The sequence below is a fragment of the Cherax quadricarinatus genome, chromosome 44 (assembly GCF_038502225.1).
Source record: "Cherax quadricarinatus isolate ZL_2023a chromosome 44, ASM3850222v1, whole genome shotgun sequence".
NCBI lineage: Eukaryota > Metazoa > Arthropoda > Malacostraca > Decapoda > Parastacidae > Cherax > Cherax quadricarinatus.
The window spans coordinates 16,328,156-16,349,506 of NC_091335.1; the positions used below are offsets into that span (position 1 = coordinate 16,328,156).

The 21,351-nt window shown below is 40.0% G+C and overlaps 1 protein-coding gene across 3 annotated transcripts in view; it reads right to left on the reverse strand.

Moving 5' to 3' along the window:
• Positions 1-21,351, reverse strand: part of LOC128697445 (uncharacterized) — a 60,437-nt gene that overhangs the window by 12,823 nt on the left and 26,263 nt on the right. For all 3 annotated transcript variants that reach the window (XM_070094137.1, XM_070094135.1, XM_070094136.1), the window contains exons 8-11: positions 15,536-15,718; positions 7,106-7,274; positions 1,212-1,355; positions 55-158 (exon numbers count right to left, since the gene is read on the reverse strand). In XM_070094137.1, coding sequence (XP_069950238.1) covers positions 55-158; positions 1,212-1,355; positions 7,106-7,274; positions 15,536-15,718 — 600 coding nt within the window. The remainder of the gene's footprint in view (positions 1-54; positions 159-1,211; positions 1,356-7,105; positions 7,275-15,535; positions 15,719-21,351) is intronic.

The following is a 21,351-nucleotide window of genomic DNA, read 5'->3' on the forward strand; positions in this document are numbered from 1 at the left end:
TAAATATAAAAGAACATTTGTAACTCAGAAAACATGCTGATTGTTTTAACATACTTGCAGAGTAGAACTTTGGAGCCGCCGTCTCTTGGATGGCACTTCTAAAGCTTTTTCCTCTTCTAGAATATTGATATTCTCTTTTTCCTCCTCGCTAACATATCCTGTAAATAAATTTCTTATAACTACTATGCATTTAAGATGAAAATAAACTAGTAATTATTATAAATTATTGTTTGTGGGGAAGTGCTAAACCTGTTAGGGACATTCAGCACCTAGGAAACTGGAGGACTGGGTTAATCAGGTTTGTTCCAGTTCCTTGGATCAAGAGCTGTTCACCAGTTTAAGACATCCACTTGTAGGGTACCTTTTTTATAATGCCAACTCATTAATAGTTTACATTAATAGGGAATACAATTTAGCAGTCCCTTCCTCCATCCTGCTCTCTTTTATACAGTGCAGTACTGTTATGACTCTAATAGTCTTCATGGTACTGTTATAAGTTTAATAAAGCTTTCACAATACTGCCATGAGTCTAATAAAACCTTCACAGTACTGCTATGATTCTAATAAATCCTTCAAAGTGCTACCACTCTGAAATAATACCTGAGATCATTCACAGCAACACCTGCATTACACACCCACACCCATCCCATCCTCCTAATATGTCACTTTTGTCTTAAACTACAATATTAGAGAAATTAACATTAATGGGTATTTTATGTTATTGTCCACTCTACATGCTGTATTGTTTCATCAAAGGCTTACAGCAATCTCTATTTCCACTCTTTTTTTAATCATGAAGTTATTTATTACCTTTTGCTGTGTATTTCTCTTAGTCTAGTGATTCGAGCAGGACAATAAGGTCTGTATTTACTAAATTTATTGTAATATAAAGTTCAAATTATTTACAAACAACAGTCTTCAGAAAAGCATTTGTAGCATTTACATGCATTTACTGCATTAATGTGACAGATTACAAAATAACTCGACTCACAAAATCTTTATGATACGATTGCAAACAAACCATACCACGGGCAGGGTTAGAACCTGCAATCAGAGAGTCTTAAAACTCCAGACCAATGCATCGGTCTGGAGTTTTAAGATTCTCTGATCATGGGTTCTAACCCCACTCATGGTATGGTTTATTACACAATAACAACTTAACCAATAACTTTTAAATATCTGGGTTTTCAATAAGCTTCTCACTAATATACCTGTGGGATTACGAGCGAACATAATACTGAAGGGTGTGACTCCACCAACAGATGATGATGTTGTGCGAAACTGGAAGAGGTAACGACTGATTTCTTGGTCCCATGTTGCTGCATTCTCAGTGCAAAAATGATCTAGCATTTCACCTAAGTATAAAAAATAGAGATTATTCTCATGTGTTATATTGTACCATTAAATTTAACCTCAAAATCTAAAGATACAATTTCTAACTTATCTCTGCAAAGTGTTCCCATCTATTAACAATTTTATATTTACTATTTCTTTTTTTATTTATTATTATTATCACACTGGCCGATTCCCACCAAGGCAGGGTGGCCCGAAAAAGAAAAACTTTCACCATCATTCACTCCATCACTGTCTTGCCAGAAGGGTGCTTTACACTACGGTTTTTAAACTGCAACATTAACACCCCTCCTTCAGAGTGCAGGCACTGTACTTCCCATCTCCAGGACTCAAGTCCGGCCTGCCGGTTTCCCTGAACCCCTTCATAAATGTTACTTTGCTCACACTCCAACAGCACGTCAAGTATTAAAAACCATTTGTCTCCATTCACTCCTATCAAACATGCTCACGCATGCCTGCTGGAAGTCCAAGCCCCTCGCACACAAAACCTCCTTTACCCCCTCCCTCCAACGTTTCCTAGGCCGACCCCTACCCCGCCTTCCTTCCACTACAGACTGATACACTCTTGAAGTCACTCTGTTTCACTACATTCTCTCTACATGTCCGAACCACCTCAACAACCCTTCCTCAGCCCTCTGGACAACAGTTTTGGTAATCCCGCACCTCCTCCTAACTTCCAAACTACAAATTCTCTGCATTATATTCACACCACACATTGCCCTCAGACATGACATCTCCACTGCCTCCAGCCTTCTCCTCGCTGCAACATTCATCACCCATGCTTCACACCCATATAAGAGCGTTGGTAAAACTATACTCTCATACATTCCCCTCTTTGCCTCCAAGGACAAAGTTCTTTGTCTCCACAGACTCCTAAGTGCACCACTCACCCTTTTTCCCTCATCAATTCTATGATTCACCTCATCTTTCATAGACCCATCCGCTGACACGTCCACTCCCAAATATCTGAATACATTCACCTCCTCCATACTCTCTCCCTCCAATCTGATATCCAATCTTTCATCACCTAATCTTTTTGTTATCCTCATAACCTTACTCTTTCCTGTATTCACTTTTAATTTTCTTCTTTTGCACACCCTACCAAATTCATCCACCAATCTCTGCAACTTCTCTTCAGAATCTCCCAAGAGCACCGTGTCATCAGCAAAGAGCAACTGTGACAACTCCCACTCCACACCTCTTGCCAAGACCCTCGCATTTACTTCTCTTACAACCCCATCTATAAATATATTAAACAACCACGGTGACATCACACATCCTTGTCTAAGGCCTACTTTTACTGGGAAATAATTTCCCTCTTTCCTACATACTCTAACTTGAGCCTCACTATCCTCATAAAAACTCTTCACTGCTTTCAGTAACCTACCTCCTACACCATACACTTGCAACATCTGCCACATTGCCCCCCTATCCACCCTGTCATATGCCTTTTCCAAATCCATAAATGCCACAAAGACCTCTTTAGCCTTATCTAAATACTGTTCACTTATATGTTTCACTGTAAACACCTGGTCCACACACCCCCTACCTTTCCTAAAGCCTCCTTGTTCATCTGCTATCCTATTCTCCGTCTTACTCTTAATTCTTTCAATAATAACTCTACCATACACTTTACCAGGTATACTCAACAGACTTATCCCCCTATAATTTTTGCACTCTCTTTTGTCCCCTTTGCCTTTATACAAAGGAACAATGCATGCTCTCTGCCAATCCCTAGGTACCTTACCCTCTTCCATACATTTATTAAATAATTGCACCAACCACTCCAAAACTATATCCCCACCTGCTTTTAACATTTCTATCTTTATCCCATCAATCCCAGCTGCCTTACCCCCTTTCATTTTACCTACTGCCTCACGAACTTCCCCCACACTCACAACTGGCTCTTCCTCACTCCTACAAGATGTTATTCCTCCTTGCCCTATACACGAAATCACAGCTTCCCTATCTTCATCAACATTTAACAATTCCTCAAAATATTCCCTCCATCTTCTCAATACCTCTAACTCTCCATTTAATAACTCTCCTCTCCTATTTTTAACTGACAAATCCATTTGTTCTCTAGGCTTCCTTAACTTGTTAATCTCACTCCAAAACTTTTTCTTATTTTCAACAAAATTTTTTGATAACATCTCACCCACTCTCTCATTTGTTCTCTTTTTACATTGCTTCACCACTCTCTTAACCTCTCTCTTTTTCTCCATATACTCTTCCCTCCTTGCATCACTTCTACTTTGTAAGAACTTCTCATATGCTAACTTTTTCTCCCTTACTACTCTCTTTACATCATCATTCAACCAATCACTCCTCTTCCCTCCCGCACCCACTTTCCTGTAACCACAAACTTCTGCTGAACGCTGTAACACTACATTTTTAAACCTACCCGATACTTCTTCGACCTCATTTCCTATGCTCTCATTTGCCCATCTATCCTCCAATAGCTGTTTATATCTTACCCTAACTGCCTCCTCTTTTAGTTTATAAACCTTCACCTCTCTCTTCCCTGATGCTTCTATTCTCCTTGTATCCCATCTACCTTTTACTCTCAGTGTAGCTACTACTAGAAAGTGATCTGATATATCTGTGGCCCCTCTATAAACATGTACATCCTGAAGTCTACTCAACAGTCTTTTATCTACCAATACATAATCCAACAAACTACTGTCATTTCGCCCTACATCATATCTTGTATACTTATTTATCCTCTTTTTCTTAAAATATGTATTACCTATAACTAAACCCCTTTCTATACAAAGTTCAATCAAAGGGCTCCCATTATCATTTACACCTGGCACCCCAAACTTACCTACCACACCCTCTCTAAAAGTTTCTCCTACTTTAGCATTCAGGTCCCCTACCACAATGACTCTCTCACTTGGTTCAAAGGATCCTATACATTCACTTAACATCTCCCAAAATCTCTCTCTCTCCTCTACATTCCTCTCTTCTCCAGGTGCATACACGCTTATTATGACCCACTTTTCGCATCCAACCTTTACTTTAATCCACATAATTCTTGAATTTACACAGTCATATTCTCCTTTCTCCTTCCATAACTGATCCTTCAACATTACTGCTACCCCTTCCTTTGCTCTAACTCTCTCAGATACTCCAGATTTAATCCCATTTATTTCCCCCCACCGAAACTCCCCTACCCCGTTCAGCTTTGTTTAGCTTAGGGCCAGGACATCCAACTTCTTTTCATTCATAACATCAGCAATCATCTGTTTCTTGCCATCCGCACTACATCCACACACATTCAAGCATCCCAGTTTTATAAAGTTTTTCTTCTTCTCTTTTTTAGTAATTGTCTACAGGAGAAGGGGTTACTAGCCAAGTATTTTTCACTAAATTGTATCTCAATTTACTTATATAAAGAAGAGTACATACAGGCAGATCCCACTTTACAACGCTTCACTTTACAGTGCTTCACTAATGCAACGTTTTTTAATTATACTCATTCATCATTTATTCACACTTCCTACAATAAATATAGTCACCACTCATTATAAGCTAAGGACAAAAATATTTTAAGGCGAGTGATGTGTGTACTGTATATGCATTTTTTAGGCCTAGCTCTATTGCTCACTAAATATATAATAGTGTAAACATGTCATATGCATTTGAAAGTGAAAAAAGGATGTTTCACTTTACAGCAATTTTTGTGTTACATCAGTAGCCTGGAACCTAACCTGCTGTAGAAGTGGAGTCTACCTGTACTGTAAAGGAAGTCCATGAAGAAATGTAATTTGTTATTCTCATCCACAGGCAAGCAAAAAATTGAGTGAAAAAAAATATATAATTTACAATGTGCATTTGGTATATTATGAGTGCAAACTTTCAAGATTGGTACTCTCAAATCTGTACTTCTTTCTACTCACATTAAATTAAAGAAAATTAAAATTCTGATGCATGCATCAATGAAAACTTCACAGACATCCCTACAAATTCATGGGTGGTGAAAAGATTCAATTATCAAATATCCTTCTGGTTGTATGACTTCATACACCCATGTCTCTACTTATTCTGGCCATTATTTCTTATCAGTGTCTATATTAACTCAATTAGAGAGATATATTACAGAAATAAAGTCCCTGAAACACAAAACAAACCCATATCTGAAACAAGTTTATTAGTGCTGAGGTAATTTTAAAATTACATATTCAGTTTCTGGTTTTACATTATCCAAAGGAATGTCAACCTCTGCAAATTAATAGACATGGCTGTACTCAGTCATCCTTTTAAAGCCTAAGTCAATTTCTTACATTTCATTTTAAGCAAATTTTCCTAGTTGCATTATTTACCTTAGGGTAGTTTTAGTTGGGTTAGATTAGACTGTCATATGTTGAATATTAACCAATTATAAAAAACCATAACTCCAATTAATGAAGTACACGAAGGTGATGAAAGCTCTTGCAGTATGAAGAGAAAATGGGGACCCACCATACAGACTGTTCAATACAGCCACATAATCACTTTCAGTCCCCTCATCACAGTCATGCATCTAACTAAGCTACTGCAAAATACTGACTTTGATTAAGATGGACTGCTGTACTTCAGTACTACCTAACTTGTAAGAGAAGTAAATGCGAGGGTCTTGGCAGGAGGCGTGGAGTTAAAAGATAAAGAATCACACATAAAGTGGGAGTTGTCACAGTTGCTCTTTGCTGATGACACTGTGCTCTTGGGAGATTCTGAAGAGAAGTTGCAGAGATTGGTGGATGAATTTGGTAGGGTGTGCAAAAGAAGAAAATTAAAGGTGAATACAGGAAAGAGTAAGGTTATGAGGATAACAAAAAGATTAGGTGATGAAAGATTGAATATCAGATTGGAGGGAGAGAGTATGGAGGAGGTGAACGTATTCAGATATTTGGGAGTGGACGTGTCAGCGGATGGGTCTATGAAAGATGAGGTGAATCATAGAATTGATGAGGGAAAAAGAGTGAGTGGTGCACTTAGGAGTCTGTGGAGACAAAGAACTTTGTCCTTGGAGGCAAAGAGGGGAATGTATGAGAGTATAGTTTTACAAACGCTCTTATATGGGTGTAAAGCATGGGTGATGAATGTTGCAGCGAGGAGAAGGCTGGAGGCAGTGGAGATGTCATGTCTGAGAGCAATGTGTGGTGTGAATATAATGCAGAGAATTCGTAGTTTGGAAGTTAGGAAGAGGTGCGGGATTACCAAAACTGTTGTCCAGAGGGCTGAGGAAGGGTTGTTGAGGTGGTTCGGACATGTGGAGAGAATGGAGCGAAACAGAATAACTTCAAGAGTGTATCAGTCTGTAGTGGAAAGAAGGCGGGGTAGGGGTCAGCCTAGGAAAGGTTGGAGGGAGGGGGTAAAGGAGGTTTTGTGTGTGAGGGGCTTGGACTTCCAGCAGGCATGCGTGAGCGTGTTTGATAAAAGTGAATGGAGACAAATTGTTTTTAATACTTGACGTGCTGTTGGAGTGTGAGCAAAGTAACATTTATGAAGGGGTTCAGGGAAACCGGCAGGCCGGACTTGAGTCCTGGAGATGGGAAGTACAGTGCCTGCACTCTGAAGGAGGGGTGTTAATGTTGCAGTTTAAAAACTGTAGTGTAAAACACCCTTCTGGCAAGACAGTGATGGAGTGAATGATGGTGAAAGTTTTTCTTTTTCGGGCCACCCTGCCTTGGTGGGAATCGGCCAGTGTGATAATAATAAAAAAAAACTTTACTTCAAGCTAATTCTCGTGTATTTTTTTGCTTTTTACCTGCCCAAGAACACTCCCGTGATTCTTCTTGTAAAGTGAAGAGAAAACTCTGCTGAGCATCTTGTGAATCAAAAGGCACCAAGCTTCGGAGAACATCTTGAGCTCTATCAAATTTTTCTTTGTAACATGCCTGCATCTGCTCAAACATTTCAGAACTCATTCCAACTACCTAGAAATAAACACATTTTAAACAAACTCTTTTCCTTCATATAAACTGGTCTGGCTGTAATGCAAGAATATTAGTCATGCAGTATATTACAAAGTTCTCTTTATATTTTAGAAGCAAGTACAGCCACTCCTCACTTAATGACAGAGTTCTGTTCCTAAGACCATGTCGTTAAATGAATGCGTTGCTAAGTGAGGAGCATACTATATGGGTAGTGAGTTTGTGTCAACCATCTCTGATATAGTTTTCCCTTGTGGCTTAGCGCTTCTTTTTGATTATAATAATAATAATAATAATAATCTGATATAGTTTTAATGTCACCTTTGCAACATTTATAACATTTTTGGTATATTTTTAAATGTTTATACAGTAGTGTATTGCATAATGAAATAAACAGAATAGCAAAAATCAGCTCTAATATACATTATTTAGGTATGAATACTGGTCAGAGAGCCTGTCGTAAGTCCGAGGCATTGGTAAAAGAGTACATCGCTAAGTGAGGAGAGGCTGTACCCTAAAGGAGAGATGAAACAATCAGGTGGTGATATACTACTCAGCTTTCTTCTAGGTAGTCATATTCTGACCATAGGAATGATTTAGTAAGTAAACTTAATCATTATCTTTCCATCCTCTCACACATCTGTAACAGATGACTGTGAAAGAGGCAAGAATTTAGTGAATGCCTCAGCAGTGCCCATCTTAATATTAAAACAAGAAGCATACTGATGCTCACTGTTGTTGTTATTTACATGGAGAGGGTTTAGGGGGTCAACACCCCCATGGCCCGGTCTGAAACCAGGCATCGTGGGGGATCAGGGTCTAATCAACCAGGCTGTTACTGCTGGCCGCACGTAAACCAACGTATGAACCACAGTCTGGCTGGTTAGGTACTGACTTTAGGTGCCTGTCCAGTGCCGTCTTGAAGACAGACAGGGGTCTACTGGTAATCCCCCTTATGTATGCTGGGAGGAAGTTGAATAGTCTTGGGCCCCTGACACTTAACTGTGTTGTCTCTTAGTGTACCCCTGGTTCTCATTTGGGATTGTTGTATCACCTGCCGAGTCTTTTGCTTTCGTAGGGAGTGGTTTTTGTATGCAAGTTTGGTACTAATCCCTTTAGGATTTTCTAAGTGTATATTATGTATCTTTCTCTTACATTATTATTATATTTATGTGAAGCAATAAACTTATGTAGATCATTCAACAAAAGTAGTAATAGAAGGTTATTCCTTCATTAATTATGAGACAGATGAACTTCTTTACTACACTCACTAGAGGACATTTTTTTTTTTTCAACAAGTCGGCCGTCTCCCACCGAGGCAGGGTGACCCAAAAAAAAGAAAGAAAATCCCCAAAAAGAAAATACTTTCATCATCATTCAACACTTTCACCACACTCACACATTATCACTGCTTTTGCAGAGGTGCTCAGAATACAACAGCTTAGAAGCATATACGTATAAAGATACACAACATATCCCTCCAAACTGCCAATATCCCAAACCCCTCCTTTAAAGTGCAGGCATTGTACTTCCCATTTCCAGGACTCAAGTCCGACTATATGAACATAAGCGGTTTCCCTGAATTTCTTTTTTTTTTTTTTTCAACAAGTCGGTCGTCTCCCACCGAGGCAGGGTGACCCAAAAAAAAAGAAAGAAAATCCCCAAAAAGAAAATACTTTCATCATCATTCAACACTTTCACCACACTCACACATTATCACTGCTTTTGCAGAGGTGCTCAGAATATAACAGTTTAGAAGCATATACGTACAGTGGACCCCCGCATAACGATGGCATCACATAGCGATTTTTCCGCATACCGATTACTTTTATCGCAAAATTTTTGCCGCGCATACCGATTAAAAACCCGCTCACCGATTTTCGTCCGAGACGCGTCCAATGTGCCCTCAGCCAGCCTCACATGTGCCGCCCGTCCCATTGTTTACCAGCCAGCCTCCGCGGTAACATCCAAGCATACACTCGGAATATTTCGTATTATTACAGTATTTTCGGTGCTGTTTCTGGAAAATAAGTGACCATGGGCCCCAAGAAAGCTTCTAGTGCCAACCCTACACCTCAAAGGGTAAGAATTACTATAGAAATGAAGAAAGAGATAATTGATAAGTATGAAAGTGGAGTGCGTATAGCCGACCTAGTCAAGCTGTACAAGAAACCCCAATCAACCATCGCTACTATTGTGGGCACCAGAAAGACAATCAAGGAAGCTGTTCTTGCCAAAGGTTCAACTGTGTTTTCGAAACAAAGATCGCAAGTGATGGAAGATGTTGAGAGACTCTTATTGGTGTGGATAAATGAAAAACAGCTAGCAGGAGATAGCATCTCTCAAGCGATCATATGTGAAAAGGCTAGGAAGTTGCATGAGGATTTAATTAAAAAAATGCCTGCAACTAGTGATGATGTGAGTGAATTTAAGGCCAGCAAAGGTTGGTTTGAGAGATTTAAGAAGCGTAGTGGCATCCATAGTGTGATAAGGCATGGTGAGGCTGCCAGTTCGGACCACAAAGCGGCTGAAAAATATGTGCAGGAATTCAAGGAGTACATAGAAACTGAAGGACTGAAACCTGAACAAGTGTTTAATTGTGATGAAACAGGCCTGTTCTGGAAGAAAATGCCAAGCAGGACCTACATTACTCAGGAGGAAAAGGCACTCCCAGGACATAAGCCTATGAAAGACAGGCTTACTTTGTTGATGTGTGCCAATGCTACTGGTGATTGCAAAGTGAAGCCTTTATTAGTGTATCACTCTGAAACTCCCAGAGCGTTCAGGCAAAAGAATGTCCTCAAGGATAATTTGTGTGTGCTGTGGAGGGCAAACAGTAAGGCATGGGTCACTAGGGAATTTTTCTATAACTGGTTACACCATGCATTTGCCCCCAATGTGAAAAATTACCTAACTGAAAAGAAATTAGAACTTAAGTGCCTCCTGGTGTTAGACAATGCCCCTGGTCATCCTACAGACGTGGCAGAGCGACTTTATGGGGACATGAGCTTCATTAAGGTGAAGTTTTTGCCTCCTAATACCACGCCTCTCCTGCAGCCCATGGACCAGCAGGTTATTTCCAACTTCAAGAAACTGTACACAAAAGCTCTGTTTGAAAGGTGCTTTGTAATGACCTCAGAAACTCAACTGACTCTAAGAGAGTTTTGGAGAGATCACTTTAATATCCTCAATTGTGTAAACCTTATAGGTAAGGCTTGGGAGGAAGTGACTAAGAGGACCTTGAACTCTGCTTGGAAGAAACTGTGGCCAGAATGTGTAGACAAAAGGGATTTTGAAGGGTTTGAGGCTAACCCTGAGAATCCTGTGCCAGTTGAGGAATCCATTGTGGCATTGGGAAAGTCCTTGGGGTTGGAGGTTAGTGGGGAGGATGTGGAAGAGTTGGTGGAGGAGGACAATGAAGAACTAACCACTGATGAGCTGATAGATCAACTTCAAGAGCAAGAGGCCAGACCTGGGGAAACTGGTTCAGAGGAGGGGAGAGAGAAATTGAAGAAGTTGCCTACTACAAAGATAAAGGAAATCTGTGCTAAGTGGCTTGAAGTGCAAACCTTCATGGATGAAAATCACCCTCACACAGCTATTGCAAGCCGTGCTGGTGATTATTACACTGACAATGTTGTGAAACACTTTAGGCAAGTCATACTTTCATCATCATTCAACACTTTCACCACACTCACACATTATCACTGCTTTTGCAGAGGTGCTCAGAATACAACAGTTTAGAAGCATATACGTATAGAGATACACAACATATCCCTCCAAACTGCCAATATCCCAAACCCCTCCTTTAAAGTGCAGGCATTGTACTTCCCATTTCCAGGACTCAAGTCCGACTATATGAAAATAACCGGTTTCCCTGAATCCCTTCACTAAATATTACTCTGCTCACACTCCAACAGATCGTCAGGTCCCAAAGTATCGTTCTCCTCCATTCACTCCTATCTAACACGCTCATGCACGCTTGCTGGAAGTCCAAGCCCCTCACCCACAAAACCTCCTTTACCCCCTCTTTCCAACCCTTTCGAGGACGACCCCTACCCCTCCTTCCTTCCCCTATAGATTTATATGCTTTCCATGTCATTCTACTTTGATCCATTCTCTCTAAATGACCAAACCACCTCAACAACCCCTCTTCTGCCCTCTGACTAATGCTTTTATTAACTCCACACCTTCTCCTAATTTCCACACAACGAATTTTCTGCATAATATTTACACCACACATTGCCCTTAGACAGGACATCTCCACTGCCTCCAACCGTCTCCTCGCTGCTGCATTTACCACCCAAGCTTCACATCCATATAAGAGTGTTGGTACTACTATACTTTCATACATTGCCTTCTTTGCCTCCATAGATAACGTTTTTTTTGACTCCACATATACCTCAACGCACCACTCACCTTTTTTCCCTCATCAATTCTATGATTAACCTCATCCTTCATAAATCCATCCGCCGACACGTCAACTCCCAAGTATCTGAAAACATTCACTTCTTCCATACTCCTCCTCCCCAATTTGATATCAAATTTTTCTTTATCTAAATCATTTGATACCCTCATCACCTTACTCTTTTCTATGTTCACTTTCAACTTTCTACCTTTACACACATTCTCAAACTCATCCACTAACCTTTGCAATTTTTCTTTAGAATCTCCCATAAGCACAGTATCATCAGCAAAAAGTAACTGTGTCAATTCCCATTCTGAATTTGATTCCCCATAATTTAATCCCACCCCTCTCCCGAACACCCTAGCATTTACTTCTTTTACAACCCCATCTATAAATATATTAAACAACCATGGTGACATTACACATCCCTGTCTAAGACCTACTTTTACCGGGAAGTATTCTCCCTCTCTTCTACACACCCTAACCTGAGCCTCACTATCCTCATAAAAGCTCTTTACAGCATTTAGTAACTTACCACCTATTCCATATACTTGCAACATCTGCCACATTGCTCCTCTATCCACTCTATCATATGCCTTTTCTAAATCCATAAATGCAATAAAAGCTTCCCTACCTTTATCTAAATACTGTTCACATATATGCTTCAATGTAAACACTTGATCTACATATCCCTTACCCACTCTGAAGCCTCCCTGCTCATCCGCAATCCTACATTCTGTCTTACCTCTAATTCTTTCAATTATAACCCTACCGTACGACTATACCCCCGGCCGGGATTGAACCCGCGGTCATAGAGTCTCAAAACTCCAGCCCGTTTACTTTTCCTGGTATACTCAGTAAACTTATTCCTCTATAATTTTTACAATCTCTTTTGTCCCCTTTCCCTTTATATAAAGGGACTATACATGCTCTCCGCCAATCCCTAGGTACCTTCCCCTCTTTCATACATTTATTAAACAAAAGTATCAACCACTCCAACACTATATCCCCCCCTGCTTTTAACATTTCTGTCATGATCCCATCAGTTCCAGCTGCTTTACCCCCTTTCATTCTACGTAATGCCTCACGTACCTCCACCACACTTACATTCTGCTCTTCTTCACTCCTAAAAGAAGGTATACCTCCCTGGCCAGTGCATGAAATTACCGCCTCCCTTTCTTCCTCAACATTTAAAAGTTCCTCAAAATATTCTCTCCATCTACCTAATACCTCCCTCTCCCCATCTACTAACTCCCCTACTCTGTTTTTAACTGACAAATCCATACTTTCCCTAGGCTTTCTTAACTTGTTTAACTCACTCCAAATTTTTTTCTTATTTTCATTAAAATTTCTTGACAGTGCCTCTCCCACTCTTTCATCTGCTCTCCTTTTGCACTCTCTCACCACTCTCTTCACCTTTCTTTTACTCTCCATATACTCTGCTCTTCTTATAACACTTCTGCTTTGTAAAAACCTCTCGTAAGCTACCTTTTTCTCTTTTATCACACCCTTTACTTCATCATTCCACCAATCACTCCTCTTTCCTCCTGCCCCCACCCTCCTATAACCACAAACTTCTGCCCCACATTCTAATACTGCATTTTTAAAACTATTCCAACCCTCTTCAACCCCCCCACTACTCATCTTTGCACTAGCCCACCTTTCTGCCAATAGTCGCTTATATCTCACCCGAACTTCCTCCTCCCTTAGTTTATACACTTTCACCTCCCTCTTACTTGTTGTTGCCACCTTCCGCTTTTCCCATCTACCTCTTACTCTAACTGTAGCTACAACTAAATAATGATCCGATATATCAGTTGCCCCTCTATAAACATGTACATCCTGGAGCCTACCCATCAACCTTTTATCCACCAATACATAATCTAACAAACTACTTTCATTACGTGCTACATCATACCTTGTATATTTATCTTCTTTTTCATAAAATATGTATTACTTATTTTCTTTCTACACATAGCTCAATTAAAGGCTCCTCATTTACATTTACCCCTGGCATCCCAAATTTACCTACTACTCCCTCTATAACATTTTTACCCACTTTAGCATTGAAATCCCCAACCACCATTACTCTCACACTTGATTCAAAACTCCCCACGCATTCACTCAACATTTCCCAGAATGTCTCTCTCTCCTCTACACTTCTCTCTTCTCCAGGTACATACATGCTTACTATAACCCACTTTTCACATCCAATCTTTATTTTACTCCACATAATCCTTGAATTTATACATTTGTAATCCCTCTTTTCCTTCCATAGCTTATCCTTCAACATTATTGCTACTCCTTCTTTAGCTCTAACTCTATTTGAAACCCCTGACCTAATCCCATTCATTCCTCTCCATTGAAACTCTCCCACCCCCTTCAGCTTTGTTTCACTTAAAGCCAGGACATCCAGTTTCTTCTCATTCATAACATCCACAATCATCTCTTTCTTATCATTTGCACAACATCCACGCACATTCACACTTCCCACTTTGACAATTTTCTTCTTCTTATTCTTATTCTAGAGGACATACTCATGTTATTTTACTTAATAAATAAATGAGAGCCAAATTGCATGCTGTAGTTAAATCTAATTACTCATCTGCATCATTGTAATTATATTTAGTGGTAAAGTTCTTAACTTACACAGGTCTTGGGGAATGGGAGGCAATAAGATCTGATCCAAGGAAGAAGGGGGGACAAGTCCACTTCTTTGGATCACGAGTCTCTTACCCTCAACAGTGACTGTAACAACTAGCACTTTATATCAGCTTACCACATGAAGGGCTCGAACCCATGGCAAGCCAATCCTAAAACTAGCAGGCCAATGTGCTATCCATTTGACCATGTTGTCCTAATAAGATTCTTCCAACTAAGTATATTTCTATATACCAAAGGAAGGTTAACATGGGTTCCACAGTGATCACAATGCAGGTTGTTACAGACTAATCTCATGCCAGCCATGCTGGTGTAAGATTTGTCTGGCATGGTCCAGTGTATAACACACTGGCCTGCTAGTTTCAAAACTGGTCTGCCATGATTTATTAAGTCACTTTAGTGACAATATGCTGACAGTTTGTGAAAAAGACACACATGCAGTATCCTTTATTTGTATATTCCATCCAACACTGGGTTTTTTTCAAGCACATGTACACTGCTTGAAAAACCCCAGTGTTGGATGAAACATTGTACAAGTAGAGGAATCCTCTGTCTTTTTCACCAGACATTCCTACTATGCTAGCACTCATACTTCTATTTTATTTTTTAACCAAATGGCTGTCTCTTGCCCAGGCAAGGTTACCCAAAGAAGAAAACACATCCACTAACATTCATTCAACTGCCATCTTTCCAGCAGTATGCTGATATCACAATCAGATTATCCTCTGCCTGCTACATCCCCACTTTTCATTATATAATAACAAAACTTCTAACTTCCCCCAATTTTTAGCACAACAGAGTGAAGAATATTTTCTAAACACTTTTTTTTACATATAATTCATAATATTTACCCACATGCTTCTCCTTTCTTAATGGACTGTTACACAAACAACCCGCACATAGGAGAGAGGAGCTTATGGCAACATTTCGGTCCGACTTGGACCATTTACAAAGTCACTTTGTAAATGGTCCAAGTTGGACCAAAACGTTGTTGTAAGCTCCACTCACCTATGTGCGGGTTGTTTGTGTATTGTTCCAGTCACGGTATTGTGCCTTTTTTTGTTATTAATCGACTGTTAATTTGTTTTCCTTAAAATTTATTGTTTAATAGCTCTTGTTTAGTGTAGACAATTCTGAAACTGCAGTGATGTAAACACATTCTCCTTTATGTAAAAAAAATTAATCACCCACTTACATGACACTGTGCAAAGCCAAACTGACAGAAGGTGTCAAAGATGAAATTTGCACAACAGACTTCCACCCCTCCCTCAGGACTGGCTTGAGCAATGATCCACCGTGAGAAAGGGTCAACAATCGTCACCAACACCTCATTGCCATAAACTGTTCTGTTGTATGGGCCGTAGATTTTTACTTGCACCTGTTCCGTGAGAAAAATGCAGCATGTAAAATTAAATGTTGTTGACTCACAAAATCGTAATGACACGATTGCAAACAACCATACCATGGGTGGGGTTTGAACCCGTGATCAGAGAGTCTCAAAACTCCAGACCGTCCTATACCATGGTCCCCACCCGTGGTATGGTTTAAATGTTGTTGAAACAATTTTTGTGTGACTTGGACTTGTGCTGCACAGCACAGTAATCAAGTGACAGGTTTAAACAAAGCTGAATTTTGGGAGTCTTTCTTGTTGGGTTAAATCATGGATAGTGGGTCACTCCACTCTTAAAGTTCCTTCGTCAATGTTCTGCACAAGTGATACTGAAGCCCCTTTCTGAAAACAATGGCACGAGACCAACAAGTGGAAAAGATAGGTACAATTAACAGAGACAAATTTTAGCGAGATATTCTGCATGTGGAACAAGCTTCGTCAAAAATTCATGAGGTTTTTTCTGTCATTTTTCACCAGAGGGTCCAAGTTACAGTGTGATTATCTCCAGCATTCTACTAAGGAACCAGGCAAGATTATTTATCAGGTAAAGGTTTAATAAGGACATGTGTGTAGTTCCTAGGTAGTAGGATGGTAGACAGCAACCACCCAGGAAGGTACTACCATCCTGCCAAGTGAGTGTAAAACGAAAGCCTGTAATTATTTTACATGATGGTAGGATTGCTGGTGTCTTTTTTTCTGTCTCATGAACATGCAAGATTTCAGGTACATCTTGCTACTTCTACTTACACTTAGGTCACACTACACATACATGTACAAGCATATGCAGTGGTCCCCCGCTTTTCGTAGTTCCCGGCAATCGTAAAATCGCCAATCATAGGGGTATTTTCGTATAAACATGGACTCGCTTTTCATAGGTTGACTCGCGAGTCGTAGTTACGATCCGGTGACGCGTACCTGAAAAATATGTGCAGGAACGAGCGTAGTAAGCCAGGGCGGCAGCCAGTCTGGCATTGTTTACCAGTGAGCGAAGGTCCCCTCACGTGCTCCAGCGAAATATTTCATAATATTCCATTTATTTTAGTGCTTGCAAGTACTAAATAAGCTACCATGGCTCCAAAGAAAGTTCCTAGTGCCAAGCCTGTGGTAAAGAAGGTGAGAAATACGATTGAATTTAAGAAAACCATCATTGAACAATATGAAAGTGGTACAAGTGTGGCCGAACTGTCCAGGATGTATAAGAAACCCTACACAACCTTATGTTCCATAGTGGCCAAGAAAAATGAAATAAAGGATGCTGTTGTTGCAAAGGGAGTAACTATGCTGACAAAAATGAGCACGGATTAAGGTCGCTATGCGGGGGTCCACTGTATTCCATTTATTTTAGTGCTTGCAAGTACTAAATAACCTACCATGGCTCCAAAGAAAGTTCCTAGTGCCAAGCCTGTGGTAAAGAAGGTGAGAAATACGATTGAATTTAAGAAAACCATCATTGAACAATATGAAAGTGGTACAAGTGTGGCCGAACTGTCCAGGATGTATAAGAAACCCTACACAACCTTATGTTCCATAGTGGCCAAGAAAAATGAAATAAAGGATGCTGTTGTTGCAAAGGGAGTAACTATGCTGACAAAAATGAGATCACCAGTACTGGAAGAGGTTGAGAAGTTATTATTGGTGTGGATAAATGAGAAACAATTAGCAGGAGATACTCTTATGACTTCGTTTATTTGTGAAAAGGCCAGGCAGTTGCATGAAGATTTGGTAAAGAAATTGCCTGCAAATAGTGGTGAAGTGAGTGAATTTAAGGCCAGCAAAGGCTGGTTTGAGAGATTTAAGAACCGTACTGGCATACACAGTGTGGTAAGGCATGGTGAGGCTGCCAGTTCGGACCACAATGCGGCTGAAAAATATGTGCATGAATTCCAGGAGTACATAGAGGCTGAAGGACTGAAACCTGAACAAGTGTTCAATTGTGACGAAACAGGCCTCTTTTGGAAGAAAATGCCAAAGAGGACCTTCATTACACAAGAGGAAAAGGCAATGCCAGGACACAAGCCTGTGAAAGACAGGCTGACGCTAATGTTCTGTGCTAATGCTAGTGGGGATTTCAAAGTGAAGCCATAACTAGTGTACCATTCTGAAAATCCCAGAGTGTTCAGGAAAAACAATGTTATGAAGAGTAAACTGTGTGTGTTTTGGAAATCTAATAGTAAGGCATGGGTCATGAGGGAAATTTTCGTCGAGTGGTTCAATGAAGTGTTTGGCGCTAGTGTGAAGGAGTATCTCCTGGAAAAGAAATTGGATCTCAAGTGCCTGCTAGTAATGGACAATGCACCTGCTCATCCTCCAAACTTGGATGACCTAATTTTCGAGGAGTTTGGGTTCATCATAGTAAAGTTCTTGCCCCCGAATACCACTCCTCTCCTCCAATCCATGGACCAGCAGGTTATTGCAAACTTTAAAAAACTCTACACAAAAGCAATGTTTCACAGGTGCTTGACTGTGATCACAGACACTCGCTTGACCCTAAGGGAATTTTGGAGAGACCACTTCAGCATCCTCCACTGCATAACCCTTAAAGGTATGGCTTGGGAGGGAGTGACTTCCAGGACTCTGAACTCTGCCTGGAGAAAACTGTGGCCAGATTGTGTCGACAAGAGGGATTTTGAAGAATTTGGGACTGACCCTAATGAGCCTATGTCTGTTGTAAAATCAATTATGGCACTGGGGAGTTCCATGGGGTTGGATGTGAGTTTGGAGGATGTGGAAGAATTGGTGGAAGACCACAATGAAGAGCTCACCACTGAGGAGCTGCAAGAGTTTCAGCAGGAAGAGCAACACATCGCAGCTCAGAATCTTGCTGCAGAGGAGGAGGAAGAGAGATGGAAGAAGGTGCCTTCTTCAGAAATTAAAGAGATTTTTACTATGTGGGGTAAGATGAAAAGCTTTATGGAGAAAGATCACCCTAACAAGGTTGTTGCAAGCCAGGTTGGCAACATGTACAGTGACAAAGTCTTGGGCCATTTTAGGGAAGTGTTAAAGAGATGCCAGAAACAGAGCTCTCTCCACAGTTATTTTGTGAGACAGGACTCCAGTGACTCTCAAGGTGGTCCTAGAGGCATTAAGAAACAGAGAAGAGAAGCAACCCCAGAAAAGCAAATGGTACCTGAGGTGTTGATGGAAGGGGATTCCCCTTCCAAACTATAAACAATCCACTCTCTCTCCTCCTCCAGTCTCCCATACACTAAGAAGAATCTCCAATAAAGGTAAGTGCTATGCTGTTAATGTTTCATTCATCATTTCCCATTGTATTGTTTATGTACTACATGTATATTTCATGTTAAAAATTTTTTTTTTCAATACTTCTGGGTGTCAGGAACGGATTAATTGTATTTACATTATTTCTTATGGGGAAAATTGATTCGTAAATCGTAAATTTCGTTTATAGTAACGGCTCCAGGAACGGATTAATTACGAACAACGAGGGACCACTGTATATACATACCCCTCTGGGTTTTCTTCTATTTTCTTTCTAGTTCTTGTTCTTGTTTATTTTCTCTTATCTCCATGGGGAAGTGGAACAGAATTCTTCCTCTGTAAGCCATGCGTGTCGTAAGAGGCGACTAAAATGCCCGGAGCAAGGGGCTAGTAACCCCTTCTCCTGTATAAATTACTAAATTTAAAAAGATAAACTTTTGTTTTTCTTTTTGGGCCACCCTGCCTTGGTGGGATACGGCCAGTTTGTTGAAAGAAGAAGAAAATGTGTGTAGTTATGTGAATGTTTACTGATGATGTTTTCCCCATGCAGTGGGTGTTATCAGTCACAAACACATATTGCCATCATTATTATTCTATTTAGGAGACGATTGTTAAAACCAATAAGTCATACACCTGGGGAATGGGAGACATTCAGATTTGAATCAAGGAAGAAGGAAGCAAGTTTCAAGCAAGTTTCACCAGTTTTAAGGAACCTTCCTTAAGAGGTCAGAAACAAATAAATCTGGGAAGAGAGGGTGAGCCAATATATAGTAGTGAGAATCAATCAAGGTCATTGGTAAGTTGGGTGAGTCAGCTCACACTGATTATCAAGCACTGTAGAAAGTGTTTCAGCTAAACTGTAGAAAGTGTTGCTCTGGTTGTTAAGTTGTTGGAGATACTGATGATTGCAGTTTCAAGGACTCTCTTTAGGTGTTATCCTCCTTGGCAATCAGTAGTGTGCCACTGCAATTTATTAAGTGGGTGTGAGAATTACAATGCATTTAACAGGCACTGTTAAGGCTGTAGATTCTGCTGGTATGTTTGTGTTCTGAAATTTGTTTGCGGAGGTCTTTGTATGTCTCACTCTAGTAGATTACATCACAATTCCTATATGGCAGCATAAGACATAGTGGTTATGTTGAATTTGCTGTAGGAAAAAAATCTTGGAGATGTGCTTGTCAATCAAGTTGATGAGTTGAATTACACATCTTATTCGGAGGCACTGGGTCAAGGTGAATTGATCATATGGGAATGTAGTTTGCTATTCCTGATGAAATGTCAAGGGCAGTGTAATTTGATGAAGATTTTTTTTTGAGGGAAGAGATATCTTGAAGAAATTTATTACTGCAGATGTGGAGAGAACTAAGGAAAAGAATACCAATTTTAGGCCTGGAGTCATGGTAAAATTAGAAATGTTGAACTTGGTGGATTTTCCAATAAACCTTGAAACAAAATTTGCTGCCAGAGTTGCAAAATAAAATATCTAGGAAAGGAAGTGTATCACTGGTTTCTAAAAATGTATGTAAGATACAATCTGCTCGAGTTTACCTTGGCGGGCAGAGCCATCCAATCTTCTCAGTGTAATAATCAACATGTTGTCAACAGTAAAGTCAAGTCTGACAAAGGATGAGACTCTTCACACACAGATTTGTGTAGACTGACTTAAAGTGAATCCCATAAGTAAGTCAAAGCTCTGTTGACAGAGGAAGCTTCGGAAGAAATAACTGAAACTAATGTACAATTCAATAAGGTCTACAAAGTCATTGAAAGATAGGTAAACCAAGGACATCATCAATTTTCCTGTGTAGATCAATGGCTTGAGAACTGGGTACCTAGTTGAAGAGAGTGGTCATGTCAAGGCTAGATTGTATCTTGGATAAGATACATATGCAACAGTTTGGTATCCTTATGGACAAGATGTTTTGCCTGCTCAGCAGGCTTCTTCAGTCAAAATACAGAGGTGACAAACACTTGAGACAACATAAGTGGTTGAGAGGTAACTATGAGATGATCAGTTACTCAGCCCTAAAGAAGTGATTCTGAGGTGGTCAGTCCCTTAGCCATGTTAAGCACTCAGCACCATAGCTTTGATTAATGACTGGTCAACCTCTTCTGAAAGAAAATTTTTAAAACAGACTGTTGAATTTTTATTTGTAACAGAGTATCAAATTTTCAATGCCCAGATGTACATCAGACTGTCTTACATGAAACTGTTTGAAAAGTGAGTTGGATTTACCAGTACAAAAATTCTGGAATGAAAAATGCATGATTTTTTTTTTTTAACAAACCGTGTATCCCACCAAGGCAGGGTGACCTGAAGAGAAAAAAACGAAAGTTTTTGTTTTTAAACTTAGTAATTTGTACAGAAGGCATTATTAACTCCTTGCTCCCAGCATTTTAGT